This window comes from Chenopodium album, chromosome 22 (genome assembly GCF_948465745.1).
Source record: "Chenopodium album chromosome 22, dcCheAlbu1.1, whole genome shotgun sequence".
NCBI classification, from domain to species: Eukaryota; Viridiplantae; Streptophyta; class Magnoliopsida; order Caryophyllales; family Amaranthaceae; genus Chenopodium; species Chenopodium album.
The window spans coordinates 14,560,092-14,575,727 of NC_137855.1; the positions used below are offsets into that span (position 1 = coordinate 14,560,092).

General features: G+C 36.4%; 1 protein-coding gene and 1 long non-coding RNA gene across 2 annotated transcripts; one reads left to right on the top strand and one right to left on the bottom strand.

The window, feature by feature from the left end:
• The first annotated feature begins 731 nt into the window (after positions 1-731).
• On the top strand, positions 732-2,260 carry LOC145605457 (putative acetyltransferase At3g50280). Its single transcript, XM_081661512.1, has one exon. It carries the CDS (start codon positions 815-817, stop codon positions 2,168-2,170), a length of 1,356 nt encoding a protein of 451 aa, XP_081517638.1. The 5' UTR covers positions 732-814; the 3' UTR covers positions 2,171-2,260.
• An 8,642-nt stretch (positions 2,261-10,902) lies between these two features.
• LOC145605223 (uncharacterized) lies at positions 10,903-15,181 on the bottom strand. Its single transcript, XR_014105015.1, has 4 exons — positions 14,586-15,181; positions 12,661-13,015; positions 12,040-12,157; positions 10,903-11,225 (listed from the first exon to the last, which is right to left on the bottom strand). It is a non-coding gene; the product is annotated as an uncharacterized LOC145605223 (long non-coding RNA).
• Between the last annotated feature and the right edge of the window lie 455 nt (positions 15,182-15,636).

A 15,636-nucleotide genomic window follows, 5' to 3' on the forward strand; every position in this document is an offset into this window, starting at 1 on the left:
ATTAATGAGGGTGTGCCATATGAGGGTAAGCATATTCATAAGGGTTTTTAAAAAATATTAATAAGGGAAAAAATGTAAATATATATTTTCGTACACATTTTTTTAGGATGTAGTTGGTATTTGGTAGTAAACTATTCCTAAGAGTTATTTTATAGTTTTTGTAAAATAGGGATATACGAGTATTATTTTTGTAATGAATTTGAAAAGAATTTGTGGAGAATTTGAAATGAACTCAAACATGCCTAATTAACAAAAATATAATGCTCCCCTCAAAAAAAAAAAAAATAAATAAATAAATAAATAAAAAGGAAAAAAAAACAAAAAATAATGCTTGTTATTCTCAATATTTTACTTCTAGCGTTTTACATGCAAATCTTTTTACCAACTCCTTTGACTGTTGACATCGTTTATGAATTTACAAATTACTCGTACTTGATATCTGATTTACCAACTGCTTTGACAACGATAATACGAAATATAATTTGTACTCATATATTTTTTAATGATAATGATGTACTACCTTCACAGAAAGATTTGGATGTAGTGTGATAATGATTTATCATAATGTGTGTAAGATATAATTTTGTGTTTATTGAAATGTGTGGATAATATAATTTACATAGTATTGGAAAATCACAAATTTTTATATTCACAAATTCAATCATTTTGGAAGATTTGGATGTAGTGTGATAATAATTTATCATGTGTGTAAGATATAATTTTGTCGGTCCTTATTCTATAAAGTTGGACTAAGGCATACAATTTCTGCCACCACAATTTCTGAATTATAGAATGCTTTGTCCGGAACATTAGCATGTCTCCGGTTGAGCTTATATCAGAATGCTTTGTCCGTCCAAATTCCGACATCGGTGACTCAGAAAGATACTATTACCTAAGTCCCTTAGCCTTTCCTTTGCTATCATTAGGTAACACACAACATGGTCTCTTATTTAGTACCTCATCATACAAATCTAAAAATTTCTTTGACAAGCTTAAACTCTCTCTTTCTCATGCCCTTGTTCACTTTTATCCTTTGGCTGGTCGTCTTGTTACTAAAACCTACGACGAAGAGAATAGTTGCTCTATCTTCGTCGATTGCAAATCCGGCCCTGGAGCTAGGCTCATCCATGCTTCCGCCTTACACGTCACTATTGATAACATTGTCAACCCTACCACAGACGTTCCTTTGGTGGTCCAATCGTTTTTTGATCTTGGCGAGAGACAAGTCAATCACGACGGCCACACAAGTGCATTGCTATCTATTCAGATGACAGAGGTGGCAAATGGGTTGTTTATCGGATGCTGCATTAACCATTGTATAGCTGACGGTACATCTTTGTCTCATTTTCTTAACGTGTTATCTGACATATTTGTTTCTGGAGAAGGAACAAAAGGTGTTATACTACGAAAACCAGTCATGAAGTTCCCTCCATCAATTTCTGAAGGATTTCCAACAATCAAACTTCCATTCAAGGAGCCAAACCAGTTCATAACCCGATCCGACAAAGATCACTTACTAAGAGAAAGAGTCTTTCACTTCTCAGCTGCAACAATGTCAAAACTCAAGATTAAAGCTAACGCCGAGGCCAACAATAGTTCGAAACAACTGTCATCATTTAAAGCCTTGTGTGGGTTTATCTGGCAGAGCATCACCCGAGCTCGAAACCTTCCATCTGATGAAGTAACCAAGTTTGCATTAGCAGTAAATATAAGGTCTCGATTAGATCCGCCACTGTCTCCAGACCACTTTGGCAACTGTTACGTGGCTGCAGTCGTAACTGCAAAGGCGGGTGAGCTGCTCAAAAATGGGTTAAGTTACGCAACCATGCTAATACATGATGAGGTAGATATTATAAATGACAAAATAGCCCGTCATGCGTTGGTGCTATCTTCTGGTGAGAGTCCTACAATTGAGTCTCCTGGGTTCACATCGCTTGGGACTAATTTTGTGGTAGTGGGTGGTTCACACAGGTTTTATTTATCCAGGGCCGAATTCGGTCTTGGTAAACCGGTGGCTATTCGTACCGGGTATACCAACAGAGTTGACGGTAAGCTAACAGCTTTAACGGGTGGTGATGGTCCGGGTAGTGTGGATTTACAAGTGGCTCTTTTGCCTGAGTATATGAGTGCTCTATTATTGGATGAAGAATTTATGAATTATGTTTCCTAAATTGGGTTATTAAATCTTGCATGTATTTTTATGCTTTGTGTTTATTGCACTACCAATTACTCTGTAATGAAATAAAAATTTATTGTATCACATGTTGACAATTACTCCTTTCGTATTTAGGGGTGAAAGTGAATCGGTGCAAAACCGAACCGAATAAGGAATGCGGTTCGGTTTTTTGGGAGGGTGGTTCGATTTCGATGTAAAAAATAAAAAAAATTCGGTTTTCGGTTCGGGAAATTGAAAAACCGAACAAAACCGAACCAAACCGAATTATAAGCCCAATCCTACAAAACCCTTGGCCCAAACCTAAATACCCTAGGTATCCCTACCTTATAAAAAGTAGAAAATAACTCTTAGGAATAGTGTGCTACCAATTATACCCTCAAAAATGTGTACCAAATTATGTGCAAAATGTGTATTTACTTTTTTACCCTCATTAATATGTTAATTATCATTAATATATGAAAAATTTGTTCAAAAGGACCACTTAAACGACCTCTTTTGTTCAGAAGGACCTATTAAGAAAAAAGTTGTTTAAAAGGACCACAAAAGATAGTTTGGGTTGTTGAGAGGGACCAAGGCCAATTATCAGGCAAGTCAACGTCGGAATCCGGCGTTGACCATCACGTGCCAAGCACGTGCTTCATTATTTTGAGGCCAAAATTTATTTCCTTTTTTTTCCCTCTTTTCCACTAGTTCCCCCCAAATTTCCCCTTTACCCCTAATTTTTCCCTTTCTTCTCTTTCTCTCACTCCTCAAAGCACAAACCATGAATCTGAACCGTGAACCAAATTTTTTTTCCCTTCTTCCACTATTTCCACCCATTTTTGCCCTTAACCCCAATTATCCCTTTTTCCATTTCATTCTCTCTCCTCATTTCTAACCTTAGATTGTATTCAATACGTAATTTCGTATTTATTTCCAAACAAATTCATCCACACTGCAATTGAGGATAATTCGCACAAGGTAAGCATTGTGGATTTAGGTAGTTGTGGGGTTCGTTAGGTGTTTGTTTCGGCTGTTTGGTGGAGGTGCGGAGGTGTGTTGGGGAGGTGGCCCAGCTGCTGCCGCTAGTGAAGTGGGAGGAGGGTTAACCCGTTGTGGGTTGATGTTGTTCTTGTTTTCTGCTTGTGGTGAAATTAATGTTCATTAGCCATTTAATTAACTTGATGCTTTGACCTCACTAACAATGGCAAATAAGAGTAAATGCCATGAATAATGCTTCTAGAGAAAGTAAGGTGGAGAGAGAATGAAATTGAATTGGGTTAAATTGGGGTTAATTTGAAAATTAGAAGAAAAAGGAAAAAAACAAAAATTTTGGTGAAATTAATGAGTCATGTGCCATGCACGTGACGGTCAACGTCGGAATCCGGCGTTGACTTGCGTGAAAATTAGCCTTGTTCCCCCTCAACAACCCAAACTGTCTTTTGTGGTCCTTTTAAACAACTTTTTTCTTAATAGGTCCTTCTGAACAAAAGAGACCGTTTAAGTGGTCCTTTTGAACAAATTTTTCTTAATATATTTAATGCCTTTTTTTTCTTTATTCATATATCATCAATTAATTCAGTTTTTTTAATAAAAAAATTCTAATGTTTTACACTTCATATGATATTATTATTATTTAAAAAGCAAAAAAATTGTATATACAAAGAGACGGTTTATAACCAAGATACTGTTTATTTTTACTCTTTTGTAATTGCTCTTCTTATTTGCTATCTTATTGTCCTGTAATTATAACTATTGTTAAGGTTTATTAGCTTTTGAAATTTACATATAAAAAATGTTATAGAATTTGATTGAGATTCGTATTAAATAGTATAGTGATATTTGAGTAGACGTATGTTATCAAGAGGTATAAAGAACTTAAAATCCTAAAATTAAGGGAAATCAATCGATGGTAGGAAAAAAATAGCTGGTATTAATTATTGAGAGAATTTAAGAGGAAAAAATATACATTATTAAGTTTTAGCTGCAACATTTTACATATTATTACTCCATAGTCCATTTGACCACAGGTCATCCACAGCTCACAAAAAAATCATTTGAATAAAACATGCTAAAATTATTACACTAAGGTCCTGTTCTCATATGTTGAAATTCAGTTCAGTTCAGTTAGCTCAGTTCAGTTCAGTTTAGTTCAGTTCAGCTCCTAATTTCCTTCTCTTATAAAATATTCAGTTCAGCTGAGTTCAGTTCAGTTCAGCTGAGTTCTGTCAATGAGAACAGGCCCTAAGTATTATAGAAACATGCACATCAATTAAGAGTTCTAAACTAACACTCAGCGCTTAAAATATGAAGGGATGCAAATCAATTAAATATTATTTAATAATAGTTTTGAAAAAACACTATCAAACTTTTTAGGGTTTTAAAAAATAATTGTCTTAAAAGATTTTGGAGGCTTTCTTATACTATTCTACAAATTCACCACATAGACACATAAACCAGATAGTGTACGTAACTATGTATTAAAATTACCAAGTCTACCACCCAAACCAATGGTATAAATACATGCCAATACAAATTCTCTGCAAGAGCTAGCCCCTCCGCGCGCATCGCGCGCGTAGGATGCCCTAGTATAATGAAAAATAGGAAAACCCTAATCACTCTCAGCCTCCCTCTCTCTCTTTCCACCCTTTCTCTCTCCTTTCCTCTTCTCCTCTTTTCCGGATTTCGCCCAAATTCTCGTTCTCTCTCCTCTTCTTCGCTTTCATTGTCTCATTCTCCTCTTTTCTTTTCGTTTTTCTTGTCTCTCCTCGCCACCATTAACGAAAACATCGAGCTTTTGATTAATAAAATTCGAATTCGCTTCACCATTAACGAACACCATCAACTAAATTAAAGGTTTTGATTTCGAACACCATCAACTAAAGGTTTTTCATGTCAAATTCGACTATGAAAACTCTAGATCTAGAGTTTTCATATCATGGTCGAATTTGACCATTAAAAACCCAAATTCGACGTTTTTTCGGTGAAATGTGAGGTTTGTCCTCTTTTTCTATCTTTTAATTTGGTTTCTGTTTTTTTTTCTACTAATTTTTGTCCAATTTTTTCTGATATTTCGGTGATTTTTATTCCAATTTTTAGTTCAATGAAATTAGGGTTTTATCTTAAATTTTTTGAATTTATAGCAATTCGATATTATAGTAATTATGTCTAGGAATGTTTGCGGATCTGGGTTAAAACTTGTTTAATTATGTACTTATAAATGGGTTTGGTTTCGTTTTATTTGGTTTGGTTTTAATTGGTGTGTTTTGGTTTGGATTTTTTTGCAAAATTTGATGTTTATGATGTTTGATATGAAAATTCGGTGTGGTTCAAGTTTTTTTAAGAAAACCGAAATTTAGGTGGTTTGGTTTGGTTCGATTTCAAAGCTAAAGTGGTGCGGTGTGGTTTAAAAAATCAAGAAATCGAATTATGGTGGTTCGGTTTCGGTTTGGGCAAAAAACCAAACCGAAAACCGAACTTTCACCCCTATTCGTATTGGTCTAAAGTTTTGCCCCTCTATTATTGGCAGTATTTGGGTCTAAATTTCTGACCACAAATTTTCTTTTTTTTTTCTTTTTTTTTTTTTTTTATAAGAGACCACAAATTGTCATTGATTATAATGTATGGAGTAATCTTATTTTTTTTGGCAGTATTTGGGTCAAAAACGTTTTTTTTTTGTAAGATCTTATTCGATTCATTTAATTATTTTGTATTTTTTTTATTTTACTAATATAAGTTTTTGTATTTAATTGAAAAGTTTAGTGCAAAAAATTAGAGACAAATAGAGTTTTAATTGTTATTTACTTCTTTTGATCTTTTATGCAGTTGCACTATTTGAAATATCACTTTGGTTGATAGATAAATTTACCAATATTTATATTTATTTGATTTCAATTAAACTCTACCTTTGTTCTTTTAAGATTGCATCATATTGGTTGAGCACAATATTTTGGCAGTGTGAAAAAAAGAGGAAAAAAAATACAAAAATGTCCATGTACTTGTAAGCATAACTAAAGAAACAACTTTAAAAAGTAGGAATATCTTGAGTTTTTGGAGTGTGAATAGAGACATTTGATAACCTAAGATGTAAATTGTTTAGGGTGAGGAAGTACTAATGTAGGTTTGATATGTATTTGCAAATACATATCAAACCTTAAAATATTGAAAAGTATTGTAAAACACATGGGGGTGAGAGAAAGGAGGAGAGAGATGGGCACGTTGGCCCAGTTTTAAATATACCACTGAAAGCTCATATAATATCTTTGACTGTGTAGTGATACTATTTCTACACGTAGTTAGTAACATTGAATCACTAAATGTTCAATGATACTATTTGATCATCTAGTAATACTATTAATCACCCAGCAGTACACTTAAATCCAGCACATGGGGGTGAGAAAAAGGAGGAGAGAGATGAATAAATTCCATTTGAAATGTCTCTTATGCCCCTTGATATGTATGTACAGGTACCTATCAAACCTCCCTTTGGAAGGCCTCGTTTAGGGTAATTTTACCCCTGCCACGTGATCCAATAAGAAGGTGACACGTGTGACCTAAGGGTCAGTCCAAAATGGACCAATCCCAGCCTGACACGTGGCACTCCAGGTGTTTTGGGTGTTTTTATCCCTCGGGAGAGTTACGTCACAAAGATTGGTCTGGCTGGGGCTGTACTTGCAAAACAACGGAGACTCCGGATGGTGGAGCTCCGCCTCCAACGGTCAAGTTAGTAACTTGAAGAGGAGTAAAAAGTGCGGAAATTTAGGTGGGGTTCTGCTTGGATTCCAAGCTCAGATATTCTCTGATGTGAGAGAAAAAAGGTGTAATAAATGATTGTAGATGTCTCCAAAATGGGTAAAAATATCTCCCTATGTATAGGGTCATTGGGAAAAGTTCCCTCCCCTAGTTCATTCTGACCTAGGTAAGGTGGGCTGCGCCTCAATATAGTGGATTTTGGGGAATTGGGTCTTTGAAGGCCACAAATTCAGAGGAGGTATCTAAGAGTGTCACGTGTCAGCTGGGGAATGGTCAGGGATGACTTGCCATCCTCTGATACGTGGCGTTCCATCATTAGTCCAAGTGTCAAGGGTAAAAATATCCCAAACATTTGCCCCTCACAGGGGTCACGTGGCAGGCCTTGTGGCCCCTATGACACGTGTCCGCCTAGGAGGGGAGAACAGTAAAAACAGCTAGTTTTAACGGAGGGGTGACGGGGATGCCCCCGCTTCACTCTTCTATAAATAGGGATTTACCCACTGGAAAGGGATGGGATATTATCGTCCCGCCTGCTAACGCAGTGATGGCGTGGGACGATACAAAAGAGAATGCAGACAACTACTTTGTCTGCTATGAGGCGGTAATAGAAGCCGGCCTCCGGTTCCCCCTTCACCGAGGAATAAGAAAAATATTGAAAGTGTACGATTTGGGGGTTTGGCAACTGACCCCAAACTCTTGGGTCAACATCCTGAGCTACATCGCCGCCTGCGAGTTTCAAGATATTGAGCCCAGCTTTACCGCTTTCGCTCATATGCACTACTTGAGCAAGGCCCCAGGCGAGTATGGGGCGTGGTACACTCTGTCCACGCTCCCAGAATTTCTGATGTACTTGGACAAAGTGTCCAAGTGGGGTGGGTGGAAGGAGAAGTTTTACTTGATCTCCTCCCCCACCTTGAGGCATAGCAAAATACTCCGCCGATATAACAAGGAGCCAGCGCTTCTGGGCAAAAAATGCGAACTCCCTGCGCTATCTACCAAGGACAGGGAGCAAATAATGGAGCCGGAGTTTTTCAAAACCACAACTGAGCCCTTGGGGGATGGGTCTCACATAGTGGTGCCAAGGAACTGGATCCCTGTAGGGAATATTTCAAGCGTTATAATCCCAAGCTTGAACCCCACTGAGGTCATACATTTAATTATGGTGGCGTCCAAAGGGAAAGAAAAGAGAGCAAAAGATTTGCCAACAAGTTTTAGGAACATGTAAACCAATCACGAGGTGAAGGTTACACCCCTTAAGCATCCATGAGATCGTCAACTCCAAAAGGTCTTGAACCAAATAGGGTTCGAGGATGAGGGTACGAATCCAATCTACAAAAGAAAGGACCCGCCCTATAAAATAGGCCTCTACTTTATTCTACTCGTATTCATGTGCACTTTTTGGCTAACAAGCAAACATTAGGTTATCCTAAACCTGTTTAATCTATGTTGGTTGAATATTAATGCACAAACAAAACTATTATTGGCGATCACTTGAATTAAAATCATATTGGCCTAAATCAAATTATTAATTATCTTATTCAGCGTGATTTCAAGTACAAATTCACTTTTAACATGCACAAAAGGCGTGATTAGGAAATAATAATAATAAATAATATCAAGCAACATAATAAAAATAAATAATCATAATAATAATCAAAATCATATTAATAATAAAGCTTAATATAATAGCAATATCCTAGGCATGATACTAACAAGATTAATAACAAATCCTAGCATGTCACTAAACATCAAAGATCAAAGCTTTAAACCTAACATGGTACTAACATGCTATTAGAAAAGAGTAAAAGGCAACCTAAACATGATTCTGGAAAGCAATAAATAATATCCTAACATGATACTAGGAATTAAAACAATATAAACATGCTTTCTACATTACAACAAAATAATAAGCTAATCTACTTACTTGAAGCCCCGTACCTCTTTCTAATAACAAAATACACAAATTAGTAAACTTCAATGAAAATAATAAAAAATTAAACTAAAGAAATAAGATAAATAAGGTTTAAACTAGATTTGGGACCAAACCCTCAGAAAATTATAAACCTTGCACGTCTAGGGCGAAGGCAACTACGAATTTGGCTAGATGTTTCTAAGTCTTGTGTATGTGGTATTGTGTTTAAAAGGGTTGGTTTAGAAAGAGAGAGAAGAATATCAAGTAAACCTTGATGAGAGTTGATGATCGAAAACGGAGGTCGAGGACCCTATTTATAAGAAAAATAGTCCAGAAATCAAAGAATTTGATAAGGAATAAAACTACACGCTGTCGCCAGAAATTCACTCTGTCGCGAGGCAACAGACTTGTCGTTTGGCGACAACCTGGCTTTCACGCGCTTTCCACGCAGAATCCGATCTTTAATCAAATTTGATCTATGGAATCCGTAGGGAAGCTAAAATCACATAATTAAAATAATAAAATAATAAAAAAAAATAATAATAATATTTTATTCCAAATAAAAATTCATCATTTTTAATCCTAACTCTATTAGAATTTAATAGAACCTTCTAGAAAAGAAAGACTTCAATGTAGCCTTAACTACTACTACATTACGCAAGCTCCACCAATACCTTCGCGAAAGCGTACTTGGCGTCCATCTGGAGTCAAATTTCCTGGTGAATATGGAATGGCGAATGGTTTGGTTCCGTTTCAATTTCCTAGACTTACAAAATAGAATGGTGAGAATTGGGCAATTAGAGCCTTGCTAGGATCACAAGATGCTTGGGAGATAGTTGAGAAAGGTTATGTAAAGCCAGAGATGACACTTCTTTGCCCACTCAAAGGGATACCTTGCAAAAGGCTAGGAAGAAGGGCTTTAGTTAGGTGGCGAATCTTCATTGAACCTTTGTTCTTCCACTCCGTACCAGGTAGTTGCAAGAATAAGGGTTGATAGAGACTGTGTGTCCTATTATAGAAGAGTTATGTGTAGCTATCTTTGTCTTCCTTCCCTAACTTTAATTGGGATAATTATAATTAATTTCTAGAAAATTACAATTAATCCTAATAACTTTAGGATTAATAATTAACATTGGGCCCTCTTCTAGATCATTGGGCCGTATGTAAAGAATAAAACGGGCCCATTTTAGTATTTTGGCCATAATTTCCTCAATATTAATCGGAATTGGACTTACAATATATTGTTGGAAAGGTCTTTGCGAACCCCATCTAACTACACTATTATCGGACCCTTAATACAGACCAAACTAAACTGGATTGGCTATTTTTAATAAAATAAAGGTTGTTTTCAAAACAGAGGGAGAGAATTTAATAAAAAAAACTAAACTGCAACACTTGACTTTTCACACTTTCACCTCATTCGATTATGGTTCGGCGTGAAAGGTATTCATCACTGGGTTTGGTATTGGGGAGACACAAATGGGTGTCTACAATCCCCCACCCGGACTTCTTTAAGGACGAAGCCTTTTTGTCCGCCTGTGGGTTGAGCCCAATGTTTCCCAAGGGTAGAAATACTCATTCATCCGGCATTTGCCGACTGTGTTTATGTACTTCAATTCTTTCAATTGTTATATCCTAACTTTCTTTTTGCCTTTTGTAGACGAAGCTAGAAGAATGATGGACGCTGAGAAGACTCAGGCTAAGTCTGTCGCCCAGCTCTGCAAGAAGCAAATTCTAGCGAAGAAGGCAGCCGTTGAGGCTAGGGAAAACAAAAAGGCACGAAAAGAAAAATGCATTTAGCCACCGGTTCAAAACCCCCATATGCCACCAGTTTTGATTCGCTGGGCATTTGGGGGTGGCAATACTCCAATAAAAAGCCACCGGTTCGGTGGCAAGAACAAGCATTGCCACCGGTTAACCGGTGGCAATATATAACTGGTGGCAATAACCCTTCCTGCTTTTTTTAAAGGGGTTATTGGCACCAGTTCTTGTTCAAAACCGGTGCTAATAATGGCCAAAAAAAATAAAAAAAATTATTTATTTTGCATTTTTTCACTTAAATTGATAAATAAACACTAACATATATATAAACTTACATATTTGCATAAAAAAAATGTTGTAATGTTACAATTTACTGTTATATATATACATAATATACTTGAAACTGATAATTTCATTGATAAACTTTAATTTTACACTTGCAAAAAACAAAGAAAAAAAATACATTGGATATATTCACTATAACAAGAGCAACTTCCTACATACAATCACCAGCAGAGCAGCAGCATCACAATTACTAGACAGCAGTAGCTCCAATTCCTCCGAAGCAGCAGTACAGAACAGAAATGCAGCGTTCGAAGCCCCGCCACTGGCTTAGGTTCTCTGATTTGTGCCGTGCTTTAAACTCTATGCAAGTATTGAATGATCAACAATAAGTAATTAAGATTATACAAAACTTGCAACATATTTTAACAATCAATCCACCAACATATACCAAAAGGGAAGGAAAAAAAAATCAAGGGCTCCACTATTTTTAGCCCTCATATTAGCCATCAACTACACAACAGCCTCAGCATGGCAGGGTAGTAGTTGCTGCCTTGCACGCCACCTGCAGCAGCAGCAGCCTCCGCAGGGCAGCAACAGCTGCAGCCTTGCCAGGCCACCCTTCAGCAGCAGCCTCGGCAGGGCAGCAGTAGCTGCAGCCTTGCCAGGCCACCCACAATTTAGAAAATTTGCAGGCGGCTTGAGCCATTGAAGGAGCACTTATGCTGCAATTTCATTGGTCTATTGGAGGTATTACTAGCCCTTATATTTTGAAATAATTAAATCTCACAATCACACCACATAGGCACATCGCAGCAGCATCAATAATAATGCATAATAACAAAGAATCAATCACAATAGCAGAATACAAAAATATCATCATCTAAAGTCAAATTATCAGAAAACTAATTTGATTTTGACCCCTAAAAATTAGCACCACAGAATATTTCCAACAAAAAGCAAATTCAACCATACTGAACCAATCAAACACTCGAAGTAAAATTTATTCCAAAAGCAACTAAGAGAAAATGTTCATGTAAACTGCAAGTTTAGACCTCAAGATAAAACTATTATGACACATCATTTTATTTTAAGCAGGGAAAAAGAGTTAAGTTGCAGTAACATACACACTAATGGGGTATTAGTAGAGTAAGGTGAAAGATACAAAAAGACTAACAATGACGATTCCAGAAAACACTGCAGCTTATTTGCAGCAGATATTGCAAGGTCGGACAAGGCTTCATCTGGCAATGGTTTTGGCCTATTCATATGAGCCACGATAACTGCATCATTAGCTTCAACATGCACAATTAGCCAAATTTTTCCAATCAGCACTTTTGATAAGACAAGTTACAACTTACAAGATGAAGCTTGCCCCAAATAAGTTATTTGGAAAAAATGGAATAACAAGCTGAAATATTCCTGATTAGCATATAAATAAATTAAAGCATTATTCAGGACAACCACCCTATCCCAGAAGCCAACGGTAAAAAGGTTCCAACAAAGTGCTGATATATATAGTCACAACTCACACGTACTCAAATGCCAAATAATTCACCTTAATCAAAATTAAGGTAATAAACACAGTTATTTGAAAGCCAAAATCAACTAGGACATAACCTTGTTTTGCATCTTAATCAACCGACTTCGCATCAAAAACATTCACAATTATAAAATTTAATCATTTATACTTCACATACACCATCAAATCAAGCAGAAACTTAGAATAAATTCCAATTGAGTCATGCCAAATGAACAAAAGTACTAAGCTGCATTAGTAGTCAAAGGGAAACCATACCTCATCAGCCATCAACTTCCGTACATTACTGGCATATAATTTGGGATAATCTTTCTCTTCTTTCGAAGGGTAATCAATAGGCAACTTCATCACCTCCATATAGTTCACAAATTGACACAGGAGAAAAACTACATGCCGTACCTGCAGATAATAGATCCTATTATGAGTTTCATTATATATTTTCAATCAAACAATGAAAAAATGAAAAACATAAAACTCATTCCAGATATCGAATCCCAGGCAGGACTTAATCTTTGATATGTATATTTTAGGATCACAGGATGAACAGGAGGTCTTGCTCTGAAAGCGCCAGTTTTGAATAGAAGAAGGAAATTCCCATTTGTAGTTGTCCCCTCTATAAAGAGATAGACCATCAATCAAAAGTATAAGGTACAAAATACAAATAAAAGCAAATGCATCACAAGAAAAACAGAATGGTGAAGCAGCGCAAATTGGTCATAATAATTGTACTCGTAACATCATAAATTCATGCTAGCCACCATTGAGGATTAGATATACTTAAGTAAAGATTGTACCATATTCATCCTACCCTGGCCTTGGCCTATCTCATTGGAAATCAGAGTGCAAGAAAAACGATGTTAAGACTTCACTCAGGTTTTGCTTGAGGACATCCGAAAAAAAATTTCATCTACTAATCTCTCCCTTCCCCGAAAATGGAACCAAAAATAAATAAATTAAATTACAAGGCACTAGCCAAAATTTAACAAGCATTGCAATCTGCAAGTCTTGATGATTATTGATAACCCAGAATAATAGAATTAGCTAGGTTTTGGATAAATTTTGTTATGAAAAATTGAAAACTAACATAGTCCAAATTCAATAAGAAGCAAGATTAAAGGTGAGACCAACCTTAAAGGAAGAAGAGTTTCTATAATAACAAGTGGAACCTCCACCTTCAGCATATGACTGGGGGATATAGAGGCACTTGTTATGTGCTCTACCTATTTAGATAAGGATGATAACCCAGTATCCAACTAGTACCTAGAGTTCAATTCTACAGAAAGATGGCCCTTAGGAACCTATGAAAAAGCATGAATAAAATCTAAGATCAATCAACAATTTGGACCCGTTAAATGGACATCTTAAGATCAAAACCTTCTCTAGAGAAACTTGGCGTGGAGTCATGGACAACCCATAAGGGAAAATCTTTTCATAAGAAAGCTGTCTGATTCCTCTTTAGTCCAACTAATAAAAATATATAGATAATATATCAGAACCTGAATAGAGCTATTGAAACCCTGTGCGGACATGGAATAACTTTAACCACTGATTTCATCATTATCATAGACACTAAAGAAACATGAGGGGGGCAATGGCCTAATAATCTCAGAAGCCAAATTAATTTGGCTTGAGACAGCAGAGGCTTCAGAAGTTTATATTACTGGTAAAAAAAAGTATTAATTATGCGAGTATATAATAATCTATAATAGAGAGAATTATAAAGCTTGGAATAGTGCTAGTTACCTCTTGAAGCGTGACCAAATTATAGACTAGAAAGAGGTTATTGAACCTTGTTTTGTATCTTAATCAACCGACTTCGCATAAAAAACATTCACAATTCTAAATTTTAATCATTTATACTTCACATACACCATCAATTTTGCATCTTAATAAACATACTTCACACTCTAAATACCAAAACACTCCCAATTACAAAATTCAGCATTCATACTTCATTTAACTTCATAAAACCTCAATTTTGAATCAATTCACTACTACGAAGTATTTTTTTGGCGCAAAATTCAAAATTCACAGGTAAAACCCCAATTTCAGCTCAGAATAAGAAGATATACAGAAAAAAAATAAGTATATGATTAAATAAAATCACTGTTTGTACAAAAAAAAAAAAAAAAAAAAAAAAAAAAAAAAAAAAAACAGTGTAATTCGTAGTGAAAGGAGCTTACAGTGTTAATTAGATCAATGATAACATAGAGCTCTTGATGAGCCAATCTCAAATTCTCAATCACCCCTTGCAATGTGAGGGCGCTGATGATTCCTTCGTTTTCTTCTGCTTCTTCGCATCTCTCTTCAATTCCCAAGCGAAGTCTCAATCAAGTTCACCATTTTCTGTTCGTATTCAATTTCGCTGAAAATATTCCACAACTTCAAATCAAAATCACCAAAAATTACAGAAAAAATTAGGTCAAATTAAGCTATTGTAAAGATGGAGGAGAGATAATGTCGATGAGAAGTGTTCAGCGCCGGATTCTTCAATGATTTCGAGGTGTTTGATAGGGAGTTTGTCGAGAGAGATTTCCATGCCGCCTCCGTCCGCCATTGTTGAGCGTTCGCCGGAGTTTTATGGTTTTAGGGGAGATTTTCGATTTTGCAACTGAGCCCTAACATCAATGAGCCCTAATTAAGGTAAGAGAGAGAACGAGAGAGAAGCAGTTGAGAGAGAGAAGCAGTTGAGAGAGAGAAGGCGGCGGAGATAATGGTTGTTGAGAATGAGAGAGAAGCAGAGGAGAAAGAAGAGAGAGAGAGAGAGAGACAGAGAGAGAAGATAGGAGGAGGGAGGCGATGCATGAGAAGCTAGGGTTTTGGCCTATTCATATGAGCGCTTTTTTTTTGTAACAAAGCCACCAGTTCAAAATCGGTGGGATTAATATTTTCCCATCCGGTTCAGTTTGAACCGGTGGCAATACTAATCCCTCAAAATGCCGCTCATTTTCCCCCTATTTTTTCCCACCGGTTTTTGAAAACCGGTGACCATTGAGCGGTGCTTTTTTGCCTTTTTCTACTAGTGAGGGCGGGTTAAGACCGCCTGCCTTACATTGTCTTATTTCAATTTTCTTTAAGTTTTCTCACCGACTGGTGACTTAATTTTCTCTTTATCTTTGCAGACTTCTGCCAACATCCTCCCCCGCTTCATAAGCAAGGTCCTTAAGAGGCTTGGAGAAGATCAAGTGAAAACACCGGCTGCAAAAGCCGCAAAAAGGAATCCTTCCATCTCCG